At 38.3% G+C, this 27,410-nt stretch overlaps 2 protein-coding genes and 1 long non-coding RNA gene across 9 annotated transcripts in view; 2 read left to right on the top strand and 1 right to left on the bottom strand.

Moving 5' to 3' along the window:
• The window catches only part of ELF1 (E74 like ETS transcription factor 1), a 106,295-nt gene extending 89,911 nt beyond the window's left edge, over nucleotides 1-16,384 (top strand). For 3 of the 5 annotated variants that reach the window (XM_038569669.1, XM_038569667.1, XM_038569668.1), the window contains exons 5-9: nucleotides 519-686; nucleotides 5,440-5,523; nucleotides 6,231-6,423; nucleotides 7,740-8,189; nucleotides 14,322-16,384. In XM_038569669.1, coding sequence (XP_038425597.1) covers nucleotides 519-686; nucleotides 5,440-5,523; nucleotides 6,231-6,423; nucleotides 7,740-8,189; nucleotides 14,322-14,925 — 1,499 coding nt within the window. In that variant the 3' untranslated portion in view covers nucleotides 14,926-16,384. The remainder of the gene's footprint in view (nucleotides 1-518; nucleotides 687-5,439; nucleotides 5,524-6,230; nucleotides 6,424-7,739; nucleotides 8,190-14,321) is intronic. The other 2 variants (XM_038569670.1, XM_038569671.1) reach the window with 2 other exon arrangements.
• On the bottom strand, nucleotides 448-27,337 carry LOC102153326. 3 transcript variants are annotated; one of them, XR_005376296.1, is made up of 5 exons: nucleotides 27,323-27,337; nucleotides 24,994-25,092; nucleotides 24,377-24,429; nucleotides 12,171-12,332; nucleotides 448-671 (listed from the first exon to the last, which is right to left on the bottom strand). It is a non-coding gene; the product is annotated as an uncharacterized LOC102153326 (long non-coding RNA). The 3 variants fall into 3 exon arrangements; XR_005376297.1 differs by lacking the exon at nucleotides 27,323-27,337 and adding an exon at nucleotides 25,229-25,260; XR_005376295.1 differs by lacking the exon at nucleotides 27,323-27,337 and adding an exon at nucleotides 25,180-25,284 and having other exon boundaries at nucleotides 449-671.
• Nucleotides 26,700-27,410, top strand: part of SUGT1 (SGT1 homolog, MIS12 kinetochore complex assembly cochaperone) — a 41,409-nt gene continuing 40,698 nt past the window's right edge. Inside the window, exons 1-3 of the mRNA XM_038569674.1 lie at nucleotides 26,700-26,796; nucleotides 26,916-26,955; nucleotides 27,043-27,100. Coding sequence (XP_038425602.1) covers nucleotides 26,918-26,955; nucleotides 27,043-27,100 — 96 coding nt within the window. The 5' untranslated portion in view covers nucleotides 26,700-26,796; nucleotides 26,916-26,917. The remainder of the gene's footprint in view (nucleotides 26,797-26,915; nucleotides 26,956-27,042; nucleotides 27,101-27,410) is intronic.

A 27,410-nucleotide genomic window follows, 5' to 3' on the forward strand; every position in this document is an offset into this window, starting at 1 on the left:
AAGTGAAATGTTTGAGATAAAAATGCTTTGGTATAGGTAAAGTATAAGCTTTGTGGTAGGTGGGAGATGCGAGTGGAAAGGTAGCTTTGATCTAGATTGTGCAAAGTTCAGATGTCATGATGTGGAGTTGGGTGGTTATCATTTTTTCCCCCGTAAACTATGCAAAAAGTCTATTTTATTTTTCTAATAATTTTCAGGGTGTAAAGTTTTATAGAGAAGAATTATATGGTCAAATCAGACTTGGGTTTCAGAGAATAACTTTAGCAGCAATGAGAGAAGAATGGAGAAGAAAAACAAGATGGATTGATAATAGGAAGTCAAGTAAGGAGGACATTGAATTAGTCCTGTTGAGCCTCGTCTGACTTAGGGTGCCTGATTTAGGACAGAGGGAATAAAAAGGGACTGGATTTTAAGATTTTTATTTCTACTTTAATCTTTATAGAAACAGGAAATTATCTGATGAAATTATTTTAATTTATAATACAAAGTTGATAATTAGTTGATTTTATTTCCATTAGATAATAATATATTTAGTTCATCTGAAGATGACATTGTTGTTGCCCCAATCACCCATGTATCCGTCACATTAGATGGGATTCCTGAAGTGATGGAGACTCAGCAGGTTCAGGAGACATATGCACACTCACCAGGTGCATCATCACCAGAACAACCTAAGAGAAAGAAAGGTGGGTGGTTAATTTGTTGAGAGCAAATAGTCAAGTTCTGATGTGGAATCTAAATATAATTTTTCTTCAAGGATATTTCTACACCAATTAAAACTTACATAAGAAAAAATGAGGATACAAAGCATACACTAAAAAGTATATGTCTTCATATTAGATTCGTGAAAAAATTAGATTATTTGGTGTGTCTCTCAGAAATGGGGTTTTCCAACTTTTTAAAACTTCAGTCTTTTATCTAAACTCTTTTATTCAAAATCAGAAAGAGCCTGGAGCAAGGGCAGTTAGCTTCTAGCTTCCTTCCACATAGTTTGAAAACCACGGGCATAGATTCCAACATAAGGAACCAGTAGGAAAAATAATGAGTTGTAAATCAGCAGGTAAGTAAATTAGATTTAAATTTCAAAGGAAATTTGTCACTTTTCACACATTAGGACCATATCTGCATACTAAAGTCTGACACTCTTTCCATTTCATTGCCTTTTTTTTTTTTTTAAGATTTTATTTATTTATTCATGATAGTCACACAGAGAGAGAGAGAGAGAGAGAGAGAGAGAGGCAGAGACACAGGCAGAGGGAGAAGCAGGCTCCATGCAGGGAGCCCGATGTGGGATTCGATCCCGGGTCTCCAGGATCACGCCCTGGGCCAAAGGCAGGCGCTAAACCGCTGCACCACCTAGGGATCCCTTCATTGCCTTTTGATTCTCCTCCAGCTTGTGTAATATTTTGAGTTTAATATGTTGATTAATCACTAGCCACCTAGTAACCTGATTTCACATGAAAGTAAGAAAGTCCAGGAGCCAAGAGTGAAGAGGAAAATAAAAACACTAAGGGTTAGCTGAGGCTGCAGCATCTCTGAAGGGCTTAGATGAGTATGTCAGTTTGATTGTCCCTACAGAAGCAGATGCCTACGTTTTGGGCCAGTGCAAGAAGAGGTATTAGAGATCCCAGCATGTCATTGGGATCCTTGAAAGTCTCTCTCCTCCTGGGAAAAATTCTGTACCCATTGGCACAGGATAGGTGTCAAGGAAGTTTGTATTTCTCAGGTGGGGCTCTGAGAGGAGAAATTCTTTCTGTGAGAATTTATACTCATAGGCTTACTTTAACCTAGGTTTATGATTAGATTTTAAACTATCACTGACTTAGAAATTCCCAGCCAAGTAATTAACATAAAAAGTGGCCCAGACTGGCAATAACTCTGGGCTCTTATATAACACTGCTCTGGCAAGTCATACATTTAAACCCAGGCTGCACAGAATTTCCTCAAATAAAGCCCTGTTGAAGGCGAGCTCACATTGCAGTATTACAGAATACATAAGGAAGATAATCCCTGAATGTGAAGCAGAAGACATAGAAGATTCTAGGATTAGTTCTCTAAGAACTTTAGATAATAGAATTAGGAAATAGAAACTTTGAGTGAATAGGACTACAACTAATAAGACAAAAGAATGAAAAACAAGGTCAAAGAATGAGTATTAGGAAATACCAGGTGGAACTTCTCTCCGAGACAAGATGGAATAACAGAACCTGATTTGGCATTGATTATGGGATATGACAACAAAAACAAAAATTAGTAAGTGGGACTACATTAAACTAAAAAGCTTCTGCACAGCAAAAAAAAAAAATATATATATATATAATGAAAAAGCCACCTACAGAATAGGAAAAAATATTTGTAAGCCATATGAAGAATTAATATCCAAAATATATAAGGAACTCATACAACTCAATAGCAAAGAAGACAATCAGATTAAAAAATGGACGGAGAATGTGAATAGACATTTTTCTAAAGACCTACAGATGGCCAATAGGTACATGAAAAGAGCCTCAACATTAATCGTCAGGGAAATGCAAATCAAAACCGCAATATGCTATCACCTCATACCTGTCACAATGGAGATCATCAAAAAAGCAAGCGATAACAAGTGTTGGCAAGGATGTGGAGAAAAAAACCCTTGTGCATTGTTAGTGGGAATGTAAATTGGTACAGTCACTATGGAAAACAGTATGGAGTTTCTTCAGAATGTTAAATCTACAAATACCCTATGGTCTAGCAGTCTTACTTTTGGATATATTTCAAAAAGAAATGAAAATGAGATATCAAAGTGATACCTGGACTCTCATGTTCTTTGCAGGATTGAAAAATATAGGGAGACCTTGAGGGGCATTATGCTAAGTGAAATAAGAGAAAGACAAATATACTGTGTGCTATCACTTTTATGTAGAATCTGAAATAGCCACTTGTAGAAGGCAGAGTGAGAAATTGTGGTTGCTGGCTGGTGGAAGAAATGGGGAAATGTCCCATCAAAGGGTACAAACTTCCAGTTATAAAATGAGTGAGTTCTGGGGATCTAACATACAGCATGCTGACTTTGGTTAACAAGACCATATTACATACTTGAAAGTTGCTAAAAGAATAGATCTAAGGCAGCCTGGGTGGCTCCGTGGTTTAGCGCCGCCTTCAGCCCAGGGCATGATCCTGGAGACCTGGAATCGAGTCCCACGTCAGGCTCCCTGCATGGAGCCTGCTTCTCCCTCTGCCTGTGTCTCTGCCTCTCTCTCTCTCCCTCTGTGTGTGTGTGTGTGTGTGTGTGTGTGTGTCTCATGAATAAATAAATAAAATCTTAAAAAAAAAAAAAAAGAATAGATCTTAAATGTTCACATCCAAAAACCAAGTAATTATTATGTGAGGTGATGGTATGTTAGCTAACCCTACTGTGGTAATCATTTTACTACACAGAGTATCAAATCATCACATTGTGTACACCTTAAACCTACACAGTTATATGTCGTTATATCTCAATAATGCTGGAAAAAGATTTTAACCCTCCCCCAAACCTGGATTTACCCTCCTGTTAAAATACAGGCAATGTATGAAACAGTGCTGCTAAAGAAATAGAACATTAGTCAACAAAGGCAGGTGATCCCTGAGAAACGGGAAACAAATGAGATGACCCCACCTTACTGCATGAAGAAATATTTCTTTGATGATCCCACCTTACTGCATGACGAAATATTATTTTAAGATTTTGTTTATTTGAGAGAAAGAGAGCGTGTGTTGCATAGGGTGAGGGAGAAGCAGACTCCTTGCTGAGCAGGGAGCCCGATATGGGGCTTGATCCCAGGACCCTGTGACCATGACCTGAGCCAAAGGCAGACACCTAACCAGCTAAGCCACTCAGGTGCCCCCTATTTTTTTTTAAATAGTTTGGCAGTTTCTTAAAACCTTTAATGCATATTTAACATGACCCAGCCATTCTTCTACTCACTATTTACTGAAAAGAGATGAAGCCATAAAGGGAGCATGGGTGGCTTAGGCGGTTAAACGTCTGCCTTTGGCTCAGGTCATGATCTGGGAGTCCTGGGATCCAGCCCCAGGTCTGTCTCCCTGCTCAGTGGGGAGCCTGCTTCTACCTCTCCTCCTGCTCTTCCCGCCAACTCCCCGCCCCCCGCCCAGCTCTGCTGTCTCTGTCTCTTGCTCACTCTCTCTCAAATAAATAAAATCTTAACAAAAGAAGAGAGATGAAGCCATGCATTTAAAGAAAAACATAGGCATAAATAAATGTTCTTAGTAGTTTTATTTACAGTAGTCCCAAACTTGAAACAACTCACATGTCTATCAGCTGCTGATAGGATAAACAACTTTGTGGTATATCTATACAATGAAATACCACTCAGCAATAAAATAGAATGTGCTATTGATAAAAATGGATGAATCTCAACATAATTATGCTAAAGGAAGGATGCCAGACTTACATATAGATGTGTAAATATATGTTTCTCTTTATATAAAATTGTGGGAACTGCAAACTGACCTATAATGACAGAAAATGTGTGAATAGTTGGCTACCTTTGGATTGGGCAGAGTGGGAAAGGTGTAAGGAGTACAGAGGGGTACAAAGTACTTTTGGGGATGAAGAATATGTTCACTGTTTTGGACATAGTGATGGTTTCACAGGTCAATACTTATTTTGAAGATACCAAATTATAGATTTTAAACATATGCAGTTTCATTGTATGTCACAATCACTTCTCGGCCTTTTGGCTAAGATCAAGTGCATTGTATGTCTGTCATACTTCAGTAAAGCTGATTTTAAAATGAAGGACTAACATCCTAATTAATATTGGAAGACTGATGTGATAAGGAACCAAATAGAATACATTATAATTGAGTTGAACAGCTGATTAGTCACTAGTTTAAAAGAGAATTAGCTCCAATATAGACCTGACATGGAATAAAAATATGAAAGAGTTTGAGATAAAAGGATTGAATGAAAAAGTCTACGTGTTTGATCAAAACCCCAGAAAGAGGGAATATGTAGAGCAAGGAGGAGGTGGTATTCCAAGGAGTTTTCCAAAATGACATAAACTTCACATGGTGAATCTTGAGTAACATAACTCAAATCCAACATCAAGAATATTCCTCCGCATTTTAAGAAAGCACTGTCAGTTTGGTTATCTCAAGGTGTTTTCAACTAACCTCATATTTATAAATGAGCCAGTATATCATTTCCTACATTAAAGTGTTTGTGAACTAACCTACACTAATGATAAATTTTCAGCGAAGTTCTTTTCCTTTTAAGTAACTTTTTTTTTTTGAGTAAATAACATTTTAGGAAAGCAATACATATGACCCATGTATAAAGTATTTGGTATTTGAAATTTAGGATAAATGACCAAATAGTATTTATAAACAGCTAAATTGTCCATTCTCTCACTTTTGAGGGCAAATACTTAGGCAGAGCTGTTCTGTTTTCAGGGAGAAAAACAAAACCTCCACGACCAGATTCCCCAGCCACTACGCCAAACATATCCGTGAAGAAGAAAAACAAAGATGGTAAGGGTAAGTACAGTAATTTTCGTATAATACTTAAAGGTCAAAGAACATTTAGATTGCTTTAAATTTCTATAAATTGTTATGTAAAATCTACCAGTTTTCTTGATGTAGTGAAATGGATCTTCTGGCTGCCACCTGCTTATAAGGTACAGTTGGCACTCTCTGTAAGGAGACTGGTAATAATGTAGCCCAAGAAATCCATTTAAGAGATTTTTTTTAATGTACCTGTCAAAATAATCCATCCTTTAATAATGAGTCTTCTGGAAGAATTCAGCCAAGTTAGCTTTTCAGTTCGTAGACACCTTATTACATTGTTTTGGAGTTCTATTATTTTCATAACTGCTGCCCAAATTTGAAGAAAATTGTTAGGGCCAATCCACTGGCTCTGAAATAAAGCAGCTATTGAAAGGTTTTGTGCAATGCTTTTTCACTGATTCCTTTATGTAGTGGATCTTAAAGAAGTGGGGGAAAAGTCATCTCAAAGTGCTTTCTTCTTAAATCATCACAGATCTAATTGCCAAGATTGCTCTGTCCAGACATCTTATACAAGCCTAATAAAAAGACCTATATTTGACTCTACAAATTTTCACCAGTGCTAGCTAAATTGTGTATTATTTTTGTATAGTTAGAGAGGGAACTTAGAAGACTTTTCATTGTGTTTAATTTTGCTCTTTCCAATGAAATTTTGGTCAGTTAAATTGCTTTTGTTTCAGGAAACACAATTTATCTCTGGGAGTTTTTGCTGGCACTGCTCCAGGACAAAGCTACTTGTCCTAAATATATCAAATGGACCCAGCGAGAAAAAGGCATTTTTAAACTGGTAGATTCTAAAGCAGTATCCAGGTTGTGGGGAAAGCACAAAAACAAACCTGACATGAATTACGAGACCATGGGAAGAGCTCTCAGGTACATAAAGTTTTTGTAATTCATTCTGTTAAGAATATTGTTTCCTATATACTAAAAAGAAGATAATTTCTAAAAAGGTAGAGGATTAAAAAATGGTGAATTTTATAATTGAAGTGCTAAAACCACACTACTTATAGAAATCAGTACATATTTAAATTGAAATCTTATTCTGATCTGGGAAAATGTTTTTCTTCAAAAATAATCCTCAGGACGCCAGGGTGGCTCGGCAGTTGAACGCCTGCCTTCAGCCCAGGGCATGATCCTGGAGTCTCAGGATGGAGTCCCTACATCGGGCTCCCTGCATGGAGCCTGCTTCTCCCTCTGCCTGTGTCTCTGCCTCTTTCTCTGTCTCTCATAAATAAATAAAATCTTTTAAAAGTCCTCATGGAAACAACAGATATTTTACTTATAAAGGGATTAGAAAATGTAAACTGTCATTAAGAATTATAAATTGACTACAGGGCTCATATGTTTTGAGCCATTAAACTTGAAATCAGCACAAAATTAACAAGTAATGGTAATATAGATAATAAGAGGGTGCATTTTTAAATGTAAATCTCAGGTATAATCTGTATTATGTTGGAATAAACGCTTCAAGAATAATATTAGACATTGTGAACATTTTGATCTAGGTAGGTTATCATTTTATTCCTAAACTCATTTTTAGTTTGTTTTTCTGTGATCATGTTAATCTATTCTTCAAGATATGCATCTATTTGAGAAAGATTTACTAGAAGTAGCAATCATCTGATAATGTAATAAGCTTCTTAAACCAGAACTATTTAGTTACTGTTGTGTTTGGTTTTTTTAAAACTCACACTTGCTAGATTCTTGATTGAATTAAAATCAGTGACAAAATTTGAATCACTTATATTAAATTTTATATAGAAAACTCAATCAGATTTACTGAATCAAATTTAAACTGGTGGGACATTATAATAAACTATGGAAGGGAAATAAATTCTTGAAGTTTGTAGTAGATTTGATTATTCCAACAAGTTGGAAGAAGGGGAGACAAAGAAAAGTGAATGACTAGGATAATCCATATATTTTACCAATCCTCATCAGAATTGGTGTTAGGTTTAGTTGTTAGTGAGGATTTTTCTTTATCTGTGAATAAGTATGCATGTTTTACATATATTTAAAAAAGAATGTGTCTAATTATACTATCTTATATAAAATAACTGGCCCTTAATTTTGAATTTCTTTTCCCGCTTGTGTCCAACTTTAAAATTTTTGTTTATGATTAAGAATTTAATATAATTTTAATTTGTTTAATTGAACAAACTATTGATAAAATTATCTGCTTTGAATAGGTACTATTACCAAAGGGGTATTCTGGCAAAAGTAGAAGGTCAGCGCTTGGTATATCAGTTTAAGGAAATGCCAAAAGATCTTATTTATATAGATGATGAGGACCCAGGTTCCAGCATAGAGTCTTCAGATCCATCACTGTCTTCAACAACCACTTCAAGTAGGAACCAAGCAAGCAGATCAAGAGTATCTTCAAGTCCAGGGATAAAAGGAGGAGCCACTACAGTTCTAAAACCAGGGAATTCTAAAGCTACAAAACCCAAAGATCCTGTGGAAGTTGCACAGCCATCAGAAGTCCTGAGGACAATGCAGCCTACACAGTCTCCATATCCTACCCAGCTCTTCCGGACTATTCATGTAGTACAGCCAGTACAAGCTGTCCCAGAAGGAGAAGCAACCGTAACCAATAGCATGCAGGATGAAACATTAAATTCTTCTGTTCAAAGTATTAGGTGAGATAACTAAAGTTATTGATGCATATCATTATGTCATGTTTCTGACCAGAGTTGTCATAAGTTAAATGGGTCAGGATTCAGAAGTGAAAATAAAAATTATATTGATCTTAAAGCTAGAAATCTTGTTCAACAGATTGTTTTCAGCATCAGTGTATATTATATCAGTCCTCTGATTGTATGGGAAATTCCTTATTTTTAAACCTTGTCATTACTTGATGTTATTCTATCAGTTTAAATCTAGCCCACTATACCCTTGTATAATTGGATTGATCCAGACAAGAAGGGATCCACATATTAGAAAAAAAATCCAGAAAATGGTTTCAGATCTTTTTTTCAAAGTCAGGAACTGTGAAAAGTGTACATGGATCGACATATCATGGCCTTCTGTAGTGAGTTCCAAGAAATAGCATTATTCTTTGGGAAGATCCTATCATGGAACAGTTCTAAAGTTGAAATAGGTAGGGAGGCCATGAACCTCAGGTCCACTTTTTCAGGCTTTTAGAGTTTTTTAGCAGTCAAATCAAATTGCCTCATGGCCCTAGGAAAGATAGGAAACAACAAATTGACCAAGGCAACCTTATCAGCTTTAGACTGGTTTTCTGCAGAAGTTGGGGCTGGTCTCACTGATACAGAATGGAGAAAAGGAAGCAAGGCAGAAAATTAGATGAGTGTTTGCAGTATTCTATTTTTCTTTTTCTACTATTGTGAGTTTCCAGAATATGAATTATAATAAAATATAGGAGCCCTCCCAAATCCAATAAAATGATTGTTTGATTACTGTTATTAGCTAACTTCAGTCTTACATTTGTATATTCCAGAATATAAATGCCGAGTTTTTGTTCAGTTGATCTTGAAGTAATGAACGTTACCCAGAATCAAGACAAAGTTAAATGATCCAGTCTTCCTTGTATGGTCCATTTAAACTTTTGGCATCATGAAAATCAACTTGTAAGGAGTATAAAGATTACATTTTTCCCATTTTAACTGGACAGGAATGATAAATCTTTAACTGTATTAAAGGAGTACTTATTTATCTCTATTTGCCCTTTAATAATTCATTTTCCTCTAGGTCCTATTGGTTATGTGTGATGACTGAGTATCTAATTGGATGTGATTCCTCCTGTTGGTTTCTAGGCTATTTATCATCTTACCATTATGTGTATTTGTGTTGATAGGAACAGTGCATGGCCAACTGCTAATCACTAGGATCCTCTTGGAGTGATTGAGTTATTTTTTTTAGCGTCTGTAATCAGTTTGGTTTTTATACCTTGAAGACAAAAACAAATCCCCTTCTTCCCCAGTAAAAAACCCTGCATACCTCTAGCTCTGAAAGGTATTAAATACTGATGTTTGTATTGGATGCAGTATTAATTTAAATGTCATTTCTGACTAATAGTGCCAGATATTAAAACACTCTAATATACCCCCCATCCATGATTTGCAAACTGACTTTTGGTGTACTTTTCAGAATTTTCATTTCCAAGGTCCCTGATTATTCTGTCGACTCCCTGCCTGCTTCCTGCCTCTCAAATTTTTTCTCTTCAGTCCAACCCATATAAGACTCCTGGTCATAGCTTTGGTCTGTAACCTTCTTGCAGCTTTGTTAGCTCTGTGTTGCACATGGAGTGCAGTCAAATTTCTGGAGCTTCAGCTACCAGCTCTCTCTCTCTGCTTATGATTCCTTGCTTGCCTTCTAGCTAAAGCTGACCACGTGGGTGCAACTCAGTCTGGTAAATGAACCAGGTGTTGCAGTTGACTTTAATGCTCATCTCCTCCTATATATTTAAATCTGTAGGAGCCACATTTTATTCATTGTCCTTCTCCTACCATTTAACATAGTGTCTGGCACATTAACATCCCTTCGGATTTATAGAACTTACTTTGAAGTAGTGTATATATTCATTCTTTATCTCCTCTCAGAGTAATGAGTTCTCCTAAGAGGACTGGTTATATAATGAAGTAACAAAATTTAACTTTTCAAATGTTAAAACATACTTCCTTGTTGAAGAATTTTATATTTATGGGTTTCTATATTCACACATTCTTAATCATTCCTTTGATTAAAAAAATATTCTTTTGTTTGTATCTTTTATTTGTATCTCCCCCAAATCCTGCTTATTTTAAAGCAAAACCTTTTACAGACTGCATTTTATTCCCTGAGATTACTAGATGTAGAAAGGCAAAAGTTAATGAATAAAAATATTCTTTGAAGACTGACAGCTGCTGAATATAATTCCTCAAGTTTTGCTGTTGTTCCTTTCCATTATAAAAGTGTTATGTAAATTTCAAGCAAATTATACATATTACTCTGAAATACTAATGTATTACTAGAATCATTTTTCATTAGATTAATTCCTTGCTTAGCAGTTTATTTATTTTTCATTTGTATTTTTTATAATTACCCCAACTTTTCATTATGGAAAATTTAAAAATTTTGACAGATTAAAATGGTACAATGAACACCTATTTACACCCCTCTAGGTTCACAGTTGATAGTGTTTTGCCGTATTTGTTTTCCCTCTATATATATTGATATCCTTTTTTCTGTTTGGCTATTTGTCAAGTAAGTTCACATTATTAATGCATTTCACTCCTAAACATTTTAACATACAGCTCTTAATAATAGAGAAATTATCCTAAGCAACCATATTATCACTCCTAATAAAAATAACAGTACTTTGGCTATATTTTTCCTAATTTTAAACTACTTATTAATAAAATCAAAGACCATTTAAAGATTTTTTTTCGGTAGCTAAGAAAAGATGGAATATATATAGAATTATATCTTAAAAATAGATTTTTAAATTAATGTAACAACAGGAACTGACACTTTCAAAGCACTCTTTGTATTTCATACACTTTCCATATATTAATGTCTAATATCCTCACTGATCAATGAGATATAGGTAATATTATTCCTATTTTACAGATGAGGAAACCAAGGCAAGGAGAGGCCAAGGAGCCTGGTCACATCTAGTAAGTGGTGGAGACAGTGTTTTAATGCCAGCAGTTTAGTCCAAAGCAGTGAGCTTAATGATTTGCCACCCTGCCTGCTGATTCACATAACTCTCATGAATTACCAGTTATTTACAGTGAAGTAGCAACCTGTTTTTTCTCAATTTTTCCTATGCTCATGTCTTTTTATTGCACATAATTGCATGTATCTGTGTGGAAATCTATTATGCTTTTCTTAATTGATATATAGTATATGTGCTCAGTTTTTACAAATTTTGATTTTGACTCTGGCTTCGTGTTATTTAAACAAACAACTACAATAAAAGCAAACCTCTGGCCAAATATTTTCCTAAAATTGTCCTTTGGTAAACTTGCAAGTCTATATATCTACCTAGCATAACTTCTTTCTCTGTAATATTTATTCAAGTACTAATAGGTTGTCTTAGGGTCTTTTAAATAAATTAACCTCTAAAAATGTATAATGTGTAGGTTATCTTAAAAACAAAGTCATGGAAAAAAAAAAAAAAAAAAACAAAGTCATGGAGTAAGAAGAATGTATATAACTTTCCAGCCCTCCAACCTTGTCAATTATTAGATGTGACATTGAGTCGGAATAACTAACTATTCTGTTTCCTTATCTGTAAAATAAAGGTAACATGTAACTCTACAGGTGATTCTAACAATTAAATGACATTCCTGACATCTGAGCAGATATGCAGTAAAATCTAAATGTTATATCGCATATCTTTCTTAGTCTCAGAAAGTTTGAGGTATTTTAAATCTCCAATATTGTACCAGTGGTTAAAGCAGCTTAGGAAATTTTTATAAAGTAGTTAAGTATAATATAACCTTTGTTATATAATATAACATCACCAGATACAACTGACTGTTTAATCATTAACTAAGAAAAAAATCTTCTGTGTTTGCTAAAAGGCTGCATAATATTTTACCTTTAATCTGTGAATTTTTTATTACCAAAAATTGGTTATTTTAGAATTTGTTCAAATAAGCCAGTATATTTACATTGTAGGTTATTATAGATGAGTATATATATTTTCTGACAGATGGCAGGTATTTTGAGAAAAAGATGTCTTCTTCTAGTTTGAACAAAAGCATTGAAAATCTAGTGGTAGCTCTGATTAGCAATGTGGAAAATGTCCAAGTATATTATTGCTTGTGGCATACCTGAGGGAAGAAAGAGAAAGAAAGGGTTGTGTATTAAAGGTGTGAAATTTAAATTAAATAAAATCTTTAAAAAAGGGTGGGCGGGGGGGATCCCTGGGTGGCTCAGTGGTTTAGCACCTGCCTTCGGCCCAGGGCGTGATCCTGGAGTCCCAGGATCAAGTCCCATATCAGGCTCCCTGCATGGAGCCTGCTTCTCCCTCTGCCTGTGTCTCTGCCTCTCCCTCTCTCTCTCTCTCTCTCTCTCTCTCTCTGTCTCTCATGAATAAATAAATAAAATCTTTTTTTAAAAAGTGTGAAATTGCCTACAGTTTAAGGATATAATAGACAATCTTCATCTTTAACTGAAGTTACTTATGACTGAAGAAGTGGCAGTGTATTGGAACGGTTAATCGCAGAGGCCTTGCAGTCAGATGACCTCTTTTTCGTATCTAACTGGTCACCTTATGCCAGCTGTTCACTCCCTTTGTCCATTAATTTTTTATATGTAAAATGGGGATAATAGTACTTACCGGGAGGCAAGACTATACATATCTCTAGATACAATCTGTGTACCTACTATATACCATGTGTACTGTTTTATCTTTATATACATGTACATGAACTCTAGTCATGGGATATATTATCAGTATATCTGTTCTTTATTTCTCGTCATACCCTGCCCACCTATTAAATCTTCATTAGACTCACACTCTCTTCTAGCTCTGTCCTTCAGAAGAGCTGCTCACATCCTACTCTAGACTGATCCTCACAATGACAACTTTGTTGGAATCTGATGTTGAAAATCAGAATCTTCTCATAGTGGGTAGGCTGTAGTAGTCATCCTGTGTCTTTCCACTTGCTTCAAAATTCTCTTACGTTGTACTGCGTTTTCTCTTCATATTTCCACCTAGCCTGTTTTCTCCAGAGTTTCACTTCTCAAGTATGGGACAAGCCACATACCTGTAATTTACCAAAATTTGCCTATAATCTCTGTGTAATGATTAGCCTTTGGATTATGGGGACCAATCTAGCTGTTAATCATCTGTTTTTTGTAGAATAGCTTTACAGAATTCAGAGGAATCACAGTTGAGATCCAGATTCTTTTTTTCAACTGCATTTGTTTTATATTAACAATGGCCAAACTATAATGTTCACAGCAGCAAATTTTTAAAATTGGATTGGCTCATAATATCATTTATATAGCTCTTCAGTAAGCATTAACAACTTTACATAAACTGGGTTACATTAAAGGATTTTATGTTAAATTTTAGCTTTATGGCTAAAATTTGTGAAGATTATTTAAGCTGAGAAAACTAAAATGTGTCTTTTTTTTTTTTTTTTTTTGCCAAAGCTTGCCCTTCTTTTTTGTGCTCTCTGCCAGCCCAAAGAACCCTCATGAGTTCATTATGTCTGTGACTTATTTTATGTAATATGATATGAACTATGAACTACTAAATTTCTTCTGAGGAAAACAAATTTCTTCTGATAATTCTGTCACATATAAATTTAAGACTGAGGTGTTTTTTAGTGAATTAAGCATTTTTCCTGTATATACAGGAAGACAGGTTGAAAGCAATTATCATAGGAAGTTTGGCAATTGTGGGCTAGCATGTTGATGACATTATGCCTCAAATACTAAAAATAGAGAGAATCCAATATATTTGTTTTAAAATTCCCAATTTTCTTACAAGCAGCTCATATAAAACTTCTTTGCCGAGCATTTTGATATCCTCCTCCTTCCCCAACAAAATTGCTTCCTCATTTGTATTAATGTGGCACTCTGTACAGACTTTTTTCCCCTTCCATCAGATAGTATTATAGTTAGAGAGTTCTGTGTTGGGTGTCCCATATAATACAGGGTCTGGTACGATGTTTTTGCCAAATGTTTTGTCAAAGATTCGGGAAGTAGCATTTCAAATATCTGACTCCTATCTTGATGACTTGTCAAATGTTAAAGTTTTTAAATGATGTAGAATGTTCTGACTGTCTTTTATTTCATAATCTCAATAGGACGATACAGGCTCCAACCCAAGTTCCAGTGGTTGTGTCTCCTGGGAGTCAGCATTTGCATACAGTAACACTCCAGACAGTGCCAATCACAACAGTTATAGCCAGCACAGATCCATCTTCAGGTGCTGGATCACAGAAATTTATTTTACAAGCCATTCCGTCCTCACAGCCCATGACAGTACTGAAAGAAAACGTCATGCTGCAGTCACAGAAACCGGGCTCTCCTCCTTCGATTGTCTTGAGCCCTGCGCACGTGCAGCAGGTTCTTACCAGCAACGTTCAGTCCATTTGCAATGGCACCGTCACTGTGGCTTCGTCTCCATCCTTCAGTGCTACTACTCCCGTGGTGACCTTTTCTCCTCGGAGTTCACAGCTTGTGGCTCACCCACCTGGCACTGTAATCACTTCAGTTATCAAAGCTCAAGAAACAAAAACTCTTATACAGGAAGTAGAGAAAAAGGAAACTGAAGATAATTTGAATGAAGACGTTGATAAAACTGAGCCACAGCCACAGCCTTATGTGATGGTGGTATCCAATTCCAATGGATTTTCCTCTCAGGTAGCTAGGAAACAAAATGAATTGCTGGAACCCAACTCCTTTTAAGTAATGCACCAAAGGAATTATGGATGATTGTTTTTTTAACTGAACGTTTTTCAGTTGTCTACAAACTATCTGATGATTCTAAGAGAAATTCTACAAATATTCCTAATTTTGTAGTTAATGGTTAAAAATATTAATTTAGAGTTAATGTTGGCTTTGTTAGATGAGGGAGGGAACCCAAGTGCTTCTCTTTGTTCTCCAAATGTTTCAGAATTCAGTTGTGAAGGAATAGGCGTTTTATACTATGAAGACATTCTTTTCAGAATTTTTTTCAGTTCCTATATCATAAGCATTTTTCAAGTTTCTTTTTTAATTTTACATGGTATTAGCTTTTCTGATTCTTTTGTAAATACAATGTACTTCAATATAAGGCATCAGGAAATTTATATAGGAATCATTTTCATTCCACTTGTGTAAGTTAAAGTCTTGACTCTTTGAAATCAAGACATCTATTTTATACTTTGATGAAATTATGATTTCACTTAGATTGACTTTAGTTGGTCGCACTCTATAAGGAATTATGACTGTGTAAAAAATAACATGAAAAATTCGAAAATGTTCGTGACAGGGCTGAACCTTATTTCAGAAGCGGGATAGTACAAAAGCATCAGCCTAAGAGTGGCTCTCTGCCTAACTAGTTGTGTAACCTTGGGCAAAGCCACTGGATCTTTTTGGGCCTCAGTTCTCTCAAAAAAAAAAAAAAGAAAAAAAAAAAAAGGATGCATTGGATTAGACTTGATCTCCATTTCTCCATTTTGCTTTCTGGTTCAAAATTTGAGGTTCCTAGCTCCTATAATTTTAAAGTTAAATCAACTAAAACATTATCACTTATTTTTTAATGTAAATACAGCTAACACATTGCAGAAAAATAAGTGGCCCTACAAAACTCATTCTTCTGTTATCTGTAAGATCTGCTATGAATCTGAATGTTTCCTAAATATGTTATTAACTCGTTAGGCCACTGTGCACTGTGGTCCACTAATAAACTTACATTGCTGAGTGTTAAATGATATACTGCCATTCTGAAAGAGTCAAGGCTCTTTCTTAAGGGCCCAGAAAGCAACCAAGCCTTGGGCTAATCTGGCTGAGTAGTCAGTTGCTATAAAAGCATAATTGCTTTATATTTTGGATCATTTTTTATTGGGAGTGGGGGGGTTGCATACAAAGATAATATACATATATATCTTAAGTCTCTGAAATGAAATAGTTTTTAGATTACTTTTTCAACTGTAAATAATGTACATTTAATTTCACAATAAAAATTGTTTTCTGCAAATTTTCTAGTACAGCAAAGGAGAAATTTTGTAGATGAAAAAAAATCATGTTTAGAGGTCTAATGTTATATGTTTTCATATTACAGAGTGAATTTGTATTTAAACAAAAATTTAAATTTTGGAATCCTCTAAACATTTTTGTATCTTTAATTGGTTTATTATTAAATAAATCATGTAAAAATTCTCAATGTGTTTTCAAGGAACTGTCTCTAAAGAACAAGTAAACAGAAAATGTTGCTAGTATTTATAGTGTTGTAAAACATTGCTTGTTTGTATCACAAGCTCCATTGGTCAGATAAAAATCGCAGAATTGTCATTTTCTCATTTTTTGTTGCTGCTGTGCCAAAGAGTGGCTTCCAGGGAGCACATAATGGATCACCTAGCTCCAAAGGTTAGAATACAATAAAATGTTCTCAACAATAATACTCAACATACCTTAAAAAAACAAGTTTTCTAATTAGAAATTAGATCAATTAATTGTTAAACTTGGGAAATATGGAAGCAAAAATAGAAAAAAAAAAAACAACTAAAAATCTCAGTGCAGTACCCCTCTACCCAGTGGAAACTATGCATTTTCTCATGTCAGTTAATACTCTTCTAAAACATGATTTTAGAAGGAGCATTTTTATCTCTGAAATCAGAGGGAAGCAGGGAAGAATCTGAATGAATAGGTCTTGCTAAATATCCCCCAGCTTACTACCTTAACCTCAAATACCCTTTTTTCCTGTCATTTTTCACAACTTTGCACTCTTTATCAAACCTAGTATAAAAACACTTAGGCTTAAGCATGTCCTTGAGTCTTCATTTCCATCTGAAGCCTCCCATGTCATGTAAAACATTAAAACATCTGTCTTTGTCAGTTTGATTTTTAGGTTTGGCTAAGGACCCTAAGAGGGTCATGGAAAAGTTCTGCCTTCCCTAGAACTCCCTCTAGCCCTGTACCCCCTGACATTGTATCAAACTCCTGAACAGGAAGGAGAACAGTGCTCACTGGGTACCTGGCCTTGTGCTTACCAGGCTATTGTGCTTCACTTTATTGTGCTTCCTAGGTTATTGCACTTTTTACTGATTTTTGTAGCAATCCTGCATGGAGCAAATCTATTGGCACCATTTTTTTTCCAGCAGCATTTGCTCACTTTCCCTCTTTGTAACATTTTGGTAATTCTCACAATATTTCAAACTTTTCCATTATTATCTTATTTGTTATGGTGATCTGTGATCAGGGACCTTTGTAGTTACTATTGTAATTGTTTTGGGGCACCATGAACTATGCCCATATAATCAAATTACTGATTCGACATGTATTTGTTAAGAAAGGCCCTGTGAGGTTACTGTCCCTGTCCTTAACATAAAAACTTGATGGCTTTCCTCATTTTTCCTTAATTCTTTAACCCTTTCTAGTATTGCATTTGCCTTCACTATTACGCTGAAAATTACTGTTGCAAAGGTCACTAGCTACTGATTAGTTTCCATATGGCCAAATTTCTGTCCTTATCTTCCTTGACCTTCCCAGTATTTAACTTTTTATAACCCACTCTTTAAATTCTCTATTACCTTCACTTTTGTGCCCAGCTTGTTTCTCTTTTCCTCCTGCCTTTATATAAAAAAAAAAAAAAGAAGAAGAAGTCTGGAGTTAGGTTTCCAGGTCAGTTAATTGAGGAACTCAGGGGTGATTGTTGAGCAACTAGATTTCTTCCCTCTTTGCTTTCCCATCCTGAGGATCTGGTTTCATTTCCAGGATGGCTTCTGCTGCAGTTGCAAGACACCTGCAGTAGTTCCTGCTATATTTCTGTTTATCAGCAAGAAGACCTTTCCCATGGGGATCCCTGGGTGGCTCAGCGGTTTAGCGCCTGCCTTTGGCCCAGGGCGCAATCCTGGAGTCCCAGGATCGAGTCCCACGTCGGGCTCCCGGCATGGAGCCTGCTTCTCCCTCCTCCTGTGTCTCTGCCTCTCTCTCTCTCTCTCTGTCTCTATCATAAACAAACAAACAACAAACAAATCTTAAAAAAAAAAAAAGAAGACCTTTCCCAGAACACCCTGAGCAGCCGTTGCTTAAGACCTCATTGGCTAGGTCGATCACAGACCCCCTCCTAAATCAATTCCTGGCCAAGGAAGTAGGATTTACCGTAAATGACTTAGTCGTGTGTTGGGGAGATGGACAGCCAAAAAAAATGAGGCTCCATAGCAAAAACTAAGCGAGGAATGATGCAGTCTACTGTCACCCATACACATCCTTCTCCTTTACACATTCGAAAGTGTTCGTGCCTCCATAAAACATATTTCTTTCCCAAAGAGAGATCAGCGAAAGTCTCATCCAGTTACTTGATCCAGTTTCATGACCAGAATGGGATGACGTGTAGTCCTCTTTTTCAGATCAGCTGTAGCTTCCTGATTTCTTGTCCTCAGCCACATCTAGCATGAGTACTCAGAAAAAGATTTTTTTTTCCAGGGTTTCTCAGCTTTAGAATACATTTCTTGATGGTTTAAGTTTGATGCCCTGTCCTGGGATCACTGTATTCCCGTCCAGAAGAGCTGTGTCCTCATTGCCTTCCATCCTGCCTCTTAGATGCATACCAGGGTCAGTTTGGGAGCATTCCACTTCCAAATACCAAACTGTCAGTTAGCTCTTTGTCATTAGCAACAGAGATGGGTTCTGGGTTTTAGCATAAAAGAAATTTTTCTAGAATAATATTCTATAGCTCATAGAATTGACAAAAGGACTAGAGAATCAGGGTCAATCTGAGTCACATAGCTAGGAACAAACTGCACAACTAGTCTAGCAGGGAAATTGTAGTTACTGTGGCCAAGCACTGAACACTGAGCTTTGTGTTACTGTCTCTACCGCCTTAGGAATTTGATCTTGATAGGAGTGCTACTGCACCTAGAGAGAATTAGCCAAGGTACTTACTTGATTGTGTCAACTAGCTACCAATATTTATGTGACGGGCAGAGTCTAGGTCAAGGGTCCAGCAGGGACTTGAACTCCAAGAGAAGTTGAGAGAAAGCAAGTTCAGCTTCTCAACTACTTTGGCATTTTCAGCTTCTATAGAGGAGACTGCCTCCGTGGGAATGAGGACTCAAGGAATCCCCTCCCTGCCACATTCCACATAAAAGGGGACTTAGATTCTGTGCTGCCCAAAAGAATGACCTATGTCTTCTGTTAGGGAAAATCCAGACTCTGTGGAGCTTGAATTCATACAATTTGGTGGTTGGGTGGGTGGAGGGGATTTAGGAAAAACAAAACCCCTGCATTTGCTGTCTCTCTGTTTTGCACAGTTCATCTCATTCTTTTTTTTTTTTTTTAATTGTATTTATTTTAAGTGATCTCTATACTTGATGTGGGGCTCAAACTCATGATCCAGAGATCAAGAGGCACATGTTCTTCTGGCTGAGTCAGCCAGGTGCCCCCAGTTTATCTCATTCTGGTTGGCTAATTTCAATCTGCTCTTCGGACCTCAGTGCAGACATTACTTCCTCTCGAGAGCTTTCTTCAAGCTCTTGGAAGCTTCCCACTGCTGTCCTAGATCCTTTTAATTTCTCCCACTTGGGCACATACGACACTCTAATAGTTGCCGGCTGAGAGGTGAGATTCCAACACTAAGAGCCAAACTTGTACTCATTTTAGTACTCTCAGTTCCTAGTGTAATATAGCTACACCCTGTAGATATTAAATATTTATTAAATATGTGACTAAACTACATGTTCTCTTTGCCAGTTTTCAGATTCATTTTCTTATGTTGCTAACTACCATCTGTATGCTGATAACTCCCAAATCTTATCTATGGTGCCAAGCTTGCCTTAAAAATAGCTTTATAGAGCTGTAACCGACATACAATAAACTTGTGTTTAAAGAGTCTGAACTCATGAAATCATCACAATAATCAAGTAGTGACTACCCACATTTGGTGAACGTTACCCTAAAACTTACCTTTTGCCTCTTTGTGACTACTCCATTCTTGCTGTTGCTTCTTGCTCTTCTTGGCTCATTCTACCCCCTTAGCTGACCACAGATCTGCTATCACTATACATTAGTTTGCATTTTCTAGGATTTTATGTAAATGGTATCATAGAGTGTATACTATTTTTTGTGTGGCTGCTTTCACTTAGTGTAATTATTTTGAGATTCATCCATGCTGTGGTGTGTATCAATTTATCATTCCTTTTTTTTTTTTTTAAGTATTCACTTATCTGAGAGAGAGGACATGAGTAGGAGGAGAGAGAATCTCACGCAGACTCCATACTGAGCGCAGAGCCTGACATGGGGCTGGATCTCATGACCCTGAGATCACGACCTGAGTGGAAACCAAGAGTCAGACGCTCAACCAATTGCACCACCCAGGGGCCCCAGTTTATCATTCCTTTTATTACTTGTATTTCATCACATGGATATACTACAGTTTGTTTATCCATTCACCTGTGGATGGCATTTGGGTTGTTCCTAGTTTTCAGCTATTACCATTAAAGCTGCTATGAATATGCCTGTATAAATCTTTATATGGACATGTATTTTCTTATCTCTTGGATAAATACCTAGGAGTGGTCTGGCTGGGTTATATGACAGTTGTACCATTTTACATTCCCACCAGCAGAGTATGGGTTTTCCAGTTGTTCTACATCCTCTCCAACATTTTAGCCATTTTAATGGGTGTGTTGTCATATCTCTTTGTGGTTTAATTTACATCTAAGGACACTGATTTGAGCATCTTTTGATGTTTTTATGTGACATCCATGTATCTTCTTTGATGAAATGATTTTTAAAATTTTTTGCCTGTCAAAAATTCTGTTTTCTTATTACTGAGTTTTGAGAACTCTTTATTTTTCTGGATGCAAACTCTTTATCAACTATGTGATTCACAAATATTTTTAGAGTGCAGAAATCTTTTAATTTTGGTAAAGTCTAATTTATCAATTTCCTCTTAAGGAATGTGCTTTTGGTGTCATGTTTAAATCTTTGCCTAATCCAAGGTCACTAAGATTTTCTTCCTTCTAGAAGTTTTAAAGTTTTTTTAAGATTTATTTTAGAGAGAGAGAGAGAGAGCACATGTGCAAGTAGGGGTAGAGGCAGAGGAAGAGGGAGAGAGCTGAAGCAGACTCCCCACTGAGTACAGAGTGTGATGTGGGGCTAGATCTCACAACTCTGAGATCTTGACCTGCAGAAAGAAACCGTAACTCTACCAACTGAGCCACCCAGGCACCCCTAGAAATATTTAAGTTTTAAATTTAAGTCCATGATCCATTTTGAATTTATTGTTTTTAAGAGATTTTATTTGAGAAAGAGCATGTGAATGTGCATGCATGAGTGGAGGGAGGGGCAGAGATAAAAGGAGAAACAGACTCCCCACTGAGCAGGGAGCCTGACTTGGGGCTCTGTCCTACGACTCTAGGATCATGACCTGAGCCCAAAGCATATGCTTAACAGACTGAGCCACCCAGGCATCTTAGGACTATCCTTTTCAACTATCTATGCTGAATTACCTTTGGACTTTTGCTGAAAATTAGTTGTCCATTTATGGACTGTTTTGTTCTATTGTCTGTCCTTGTGCCAATACACAAAGTTGATGTGTTGAAATCAGGTAGTGTTAGCTCTCTACCTTTTTATTTTTCAAAGTCGACTTGAGTATTCTAACTTTACATTTCCATTTGAATTGGCAGAATTGGTTTGTCAACTTCTGAAACAGAAAAAGCCTTTGGGATTTTGGTTGGCATCATGTTAAATCTATAGATCAATTTGGGAAGAACTGACATTTTAACAATACTGAGTCTCCATAGACGCCTCTCCATTTGTTTAGGTGTTCTTTAATTTCTCTCAGCAATATTTTATAATTCTCATTGTATACTTTTTAGACATCCCTTGTCAGATTTATTTTTTAGTATTTGGTATTTTTGATGCTATTGTAAATGTCATAAATTTCAAATTCTGTTGATTTTGTTTTAAATCTTTCTCCCCATTTATCAGAAGCATGAAAGGCACAAATCTTATGTGTACAACTCAATAAAATTCTACATCTGAATACATTGATGTGCTTGCCACCCAAATCAAGATAATATAACATTTCCTGCATCCAAGAAGTTTCCCTCATGGCTTTTCCCAGCTAGATTACCTTCTGGTGATCCCTCACAATAGTTATCTTCATATAAATGGAATCAATCAGGATGTACCCTGCCTAGCTTCCTTAACATTATGTATGTGAAGTTCATACATATTGTTGTGTGTATAGGTAGTTCATTCTTAATCATTGCTCTGTAGTATTTTTCTCCTATCAAAGGACCTTTATTTCCAGCTTTTCCTGCTGTGAATAACCTTGTAACCAATATTCTTGTCCACAAACATAAGTACTCTTTTCTCTTGGGGATACACCCAGTGATAGAATTATTGGGTAATAGGGCATACACAGGACTAGCTTCAGTAGATAGTGTCACAAATTTTTCTAGGGATGCCTGGCTGGTTCAGTCAGTGAGGCATAAGACTCTCGATCTTGGGGTTGTTGAGTTCAAGCCCCACGTTGGCTGAAGAGATTACTTAAAAAAATATCTTAAAGCTTTCTAAGGTAATTCCAATTTATACTCCCACTAGCAATATACACAAATTATAGGTGCTCCATATTCCAATACCAAGGCTTGGTATTGGAATTTCTTTTCTTTTCTTTTTTTAAGATTATTTATTTATTTATTCATGAGAGGCACACACACACACACACAGAGGTGGAAGCAGACTTCCTGCAGGAGCCTGATGTGGGACTCAATCCCGGATCCCAGGATCACACCCCGAGCCAAAGGCAGACGCTCAACCCCTGAGCCACCCAGGCATCCCTTGGAATTCCTTTTAAACAATTCTTGTGAGTGTTTACTACTGAAGCATGATTTTAATGTCCCTAATATAGCTATTGATGTAGAACTTCTTTTCATATGCATATTGGCCATTTAAAGAGCATTTGAAAATCAACCAAAGTAATTCACTTAACATATTAAGAAAAAAAAGGGATCCCTGGGTGGCGCAGCGGTTTGGCGCCTGCCTTTGGCCCAGGGCGCGATCCTGGAGACCCGGGATCGAATCCCACATTGGGCTCCCGGTGCATGGAGCCTGCTTCTCCCTCTGCCTTTGTTTCTGGCTCTCTCTGTCTCTCAGTCTTTCATGAATAAATAAATAAATAAAATCTTAAAAAAAACATATTAAGAAAAAATAGATACGAACATTTCAATAAAGGCAGAAAAAGCATTTGCTATAGAATGCTCTCCCCTCTGATGTTACAGCCAAGAGAAGAAGCCCATTATCGTTATTCTAGTCAACACTAAATGAGACATACCAGCCAGTGAAAGACCAAAAGAAATAAAAGGTATAATCATTGCACAGGACATTAAGCCATCTTTATTATAAAATGACAAAATTATAATCATAGAGATTCTAAAAGAAACTACAAGCTATTAGAAATAATAAGAGAACTTGATAAGAAGGCTGAATATGAGGTCAATATGTAAAAATCAACACTGTTTCTATATACTGGCAACAAAGAAGTAGAATATAAGGCTTTTTAACTGTCATTTAAAATAGTATTAAAAAGCCAAATATTCAAGTACAAATCTAATGAAAGATATGTGAGACCTCTACACTGCAATTTACAAAACGCTGCTGAAGGAAATTAAAGACCACTTAAATAAATGGAGGGTGTATGAACGACACTCATGGGTTAGAGAACTCAATATTAAGATGTCAGTTTTCCCCAAACAGATCCACAGGGCCAATGCAAGTCCAATTAAAATTCCAGCAGCGTGTATGTATGTGTGTGTGTGTGTGTGTGTGTGTGTGTGTTTAGAGTTGACAAGTTCATTCTAAAAAAAAAAAAAGAATTATCAATAAATGCAAATAAATTTCATAAGACGTCTAAAATAATGGAAATTACAAAGGCCTTGGAATAGCCAAGGCAACCTTGGAGAGTTCTAGGACAAAGCTACTCTAATTATGCCAGGGTGGTACTGGTACAAGGTTAGACAAACAGATCAAAGGAATGAGATCCTGGAAACAGGCATAATCATATATATATATATATAAAATCATATATATAAAATCAAATCATATAATCATATATATAATCATATATATAAAATCATATATATAAAAAATCATATATATATAAAATCATATATATATATATAAAATCATATATATAGATACGGTCACTTACTTTACAACAGAGGTGCCCGAAGAATTGAATAGGGAAAATGACAGATGACAATCCTTTAAAAAAAAAAAAAGATTTACTTATTTATTCATGAGAGAGAGAGAGAGAGAGAGAGAGAGGAGGGGGGCAGAGACACAGGCAGAGGGAGAAGCAGGCTCCATGCAGGGAGCCCGATGCGGGACTCGATCTGGGGACCTCAGGGTCATGACCTGGGCGGAAGGCAGGTGCTCAACTGCTGAGCCATCTAGGCGTCCCAGAGGACACTTTTTTTTTTTTTTTTTTTTTTGCGCCGCCCTGTGATTTGGCAACAGAAGGGAATCGCATGGAGACAGTCTTTTTAATAAACAGGTCTGGGTCAACTGGATATCCATATGGGGAGGAATGAAACCTTGATCCCAGGCTCCTACCTTTCTCTCAAAATCAATGCGATAAATCATAGACCTAGATGTCGAAGTTAAGTTAATAAAGCATCCAGAAGAAAACACACAGAGCATCTTCATGGCCTTGGAGTAGGTGAAGCCTTATTAAACAGGGCGCAAAAAGCACTGAACATAAAGATCAGCAAGCGCAGCCCGCGTCACCTCACCTACTTCTGCTCATCCCCGCAATCACAGACCTACCTGAGACTCACTCTGGCTCCTAACACGGCGGTCATCTCCTCTCACCTGTTCTTTTTCCCCTCTTGGTCACGCATCCACCGCACAGACACAGGATGATACCTGTAAAACGCAAATGTGCCTTTTATTGGCTTTCCAAGTCCCAAATTCTAGAGCAGGTTAGCATCCTTAGGAGACTCGCATCCGCACCTCTGCCAAGACCACAGGCCTGCCCTTTGTGACCTGGCATTTCACCGACCTCTCCAGGGCGCTTGCAGCTTGAACTTCGGCTCTTTCCCTTTCTCTTTCTCTTTTCTTTCTTTTCTTTTCTTTTCTTTTCTTTTTTCTTTTCTTCTTTTTTCTTTTTTTTCTTTTCTTCTTTCTTTTCTTTTTCTTCTTTCTTTCTTTCTTTTCTTTCTTTCTAATATTTTATTATTTATTCATGAGAATACACAGAGAGGAGACAGAGAGGCAGAGACACAGGCGGAGGGAGAAGCAGGCTCCATGCAGGAGCCCGACGTGGGACTCGATCCGGGGTCTCCAGGGTCACGCCCTGGGATGAAGGCAGGCGCTAAACCGCTGAGCCACCCAGGCTGCCCCGGATTACTTCTTTCCTTAAAAAAAAAAAAAAAAAAAAAAAATTCAACTCCATTAATTCACATTTAACATATCATACTGGTTTCAAAGCTAGAGGCCAGGGATTCTTCAGTCCTATTAGGACACCGGGTGCTCGTGACGTCACGGCATCACCTGCCCTCACATGATCGTTTTTTTCTGACAGTATTTTTTTTCCTCGTACACATCCTCATCTGTCCCAGTTGTTCTCCCTTTCCTCCATCCTCTTGATTCTAACGTAGCTTTAGAGGCTGAGGCTGGGTCATTGGGTCACTTCCCTTCTTGGACTTTAGCATTCAAAACAAGAGGTTTACATCTCGGGGCGGGGGCACATTCACATAACCTGACGCCCAGTCCCTTTAGATTTTTTCTTTTTTTGAATTTTATTTATTTATTCATGAGAGACACAGAGAGAGGGGCAGAGACACAGGCAGAGGGAGAAGCAGGCTCCATGCAGGGAGCCCGACGCGGGACTCGAACCCGGGCCCCCAGGGTCACGCCCCGGTACTGACACAAGCTCCGGTCCCCTGCGTCCCCCCACCCGGTGCCTCGAACGAGGAGAACGTCAAGCTCTCTCCTCAACCCGGGCAGCCAACTGCAGAGAGTTCTGCGAAAATGGACTAGCACCCCCGCCCCGGAACCAAAGCGCTTCCTTCAGGGCAGCATCTGCGAGCGCAGAACGGCTTCCGGCCAGTCCTCGTCCGTTTGGATTCCCAGCGCCGAGATCACGGGACCTACGCGCAAGCCGGAACTACGCTCCCCGGAAACGAACGCGGACGGGCGGATGACGTCACGCCCCGCCCCACCCCCTCCGGCAGCCATGATGAAAACTATGGTGAACTGTGATGAAAATGAAGCCAGATGCGCCCCGTTACTAACACACGTCCAACCTCTCCCAAACGCCACGCGCCCCTGCGGAATAACAGTCCGCTGCAGAAGCGCTTTTGGGCTACTGCCCCTGAAAGGCTCTTCCGGGGCGCAGAGGCGTCCGGGGAAGGCCCGGCAGGCGTGAAGAGCCGGCGCCTCCGTAACCATGGCTGCGCAGGGCGGGGAGGGGGGGCGGTAACTGAGAGCGCTTGGTCACATGACCGGGCCCGGGCCCGGAGGCTGAGTCCTCCACCGTCCCAGCGGGCCCTGCGCCCACTTTCCGTCTCCGCTCCCTCCTGCGACGCGCTGCGTGGCTGCTCGTTGGCTCCTCGGGACGGAAGCTCGGTCGGTGCTTCTCTAGAAGCTTCCCCCTTGGGCGGCGGCGGCGGCGGCGCAGCTCCTAAGCTCGGTGGTAGCGGCTCTCACAGCAACAGCGATTTTTTTTTTTTTTTTTTTTTTTTTAGGGATGGCGGCGGCTGCAGCAGGACCTGCCACGGCCCCCAAGTGCGTGTTCTCCTCGTCCTTGCTGTTTGTGTCTCCCCCCCGCCCCCCGCCCCCGGGTCAGTGAGCGTGTCGTTGCTTCCCTGGCAGGTTCTCCCGGAGCTTCTCTGACGCCCTGATGGAGGAGGACCCCCGGGCGGCCTTAGAGGTGAGAGAACCAGCCGCGGCCTCCTCCGCTCTGCCCGGGGGAACGCGGCCGCCTCGGGGTCGGGGGTTCGGGCGGACCCGCCTCTTCCCCGCGCCGCCCTCTGGGGCCGCGGTTGCGGTGTGCCCTGGGTGCCGGCCCCGGGCCCCCGCCCCCGCCCCCGCCCGCTCCCCGACCGGCCTGCATCCTCGCCTCCTCGCCTCCGCTTCCTTCCTTGGCAGTTACCTGCTCTCTTCCCTGGCGGGGGGCGTAGTCGGCACTCACAGTTGTCCTGGAGGGATTTCCTTTTTTTTTTTTTTTTTTTTTTTAAGGT

Source organism: Canis lupus, chromosome 22, assembly GCF_011100685.1.
Source record: "Canis lupus familiaris isolate Mischka breed German Shepherd chromosome 22, alternate assembly UU_Cfam_GSD_1.0, whole genome shotgun sequence".
Classification (NCBI taxonomy): Eukaryota; Metazoa; Chordata; class Mammalia; order Carnivora; family Canidae; genus Canis; species Canis lupus.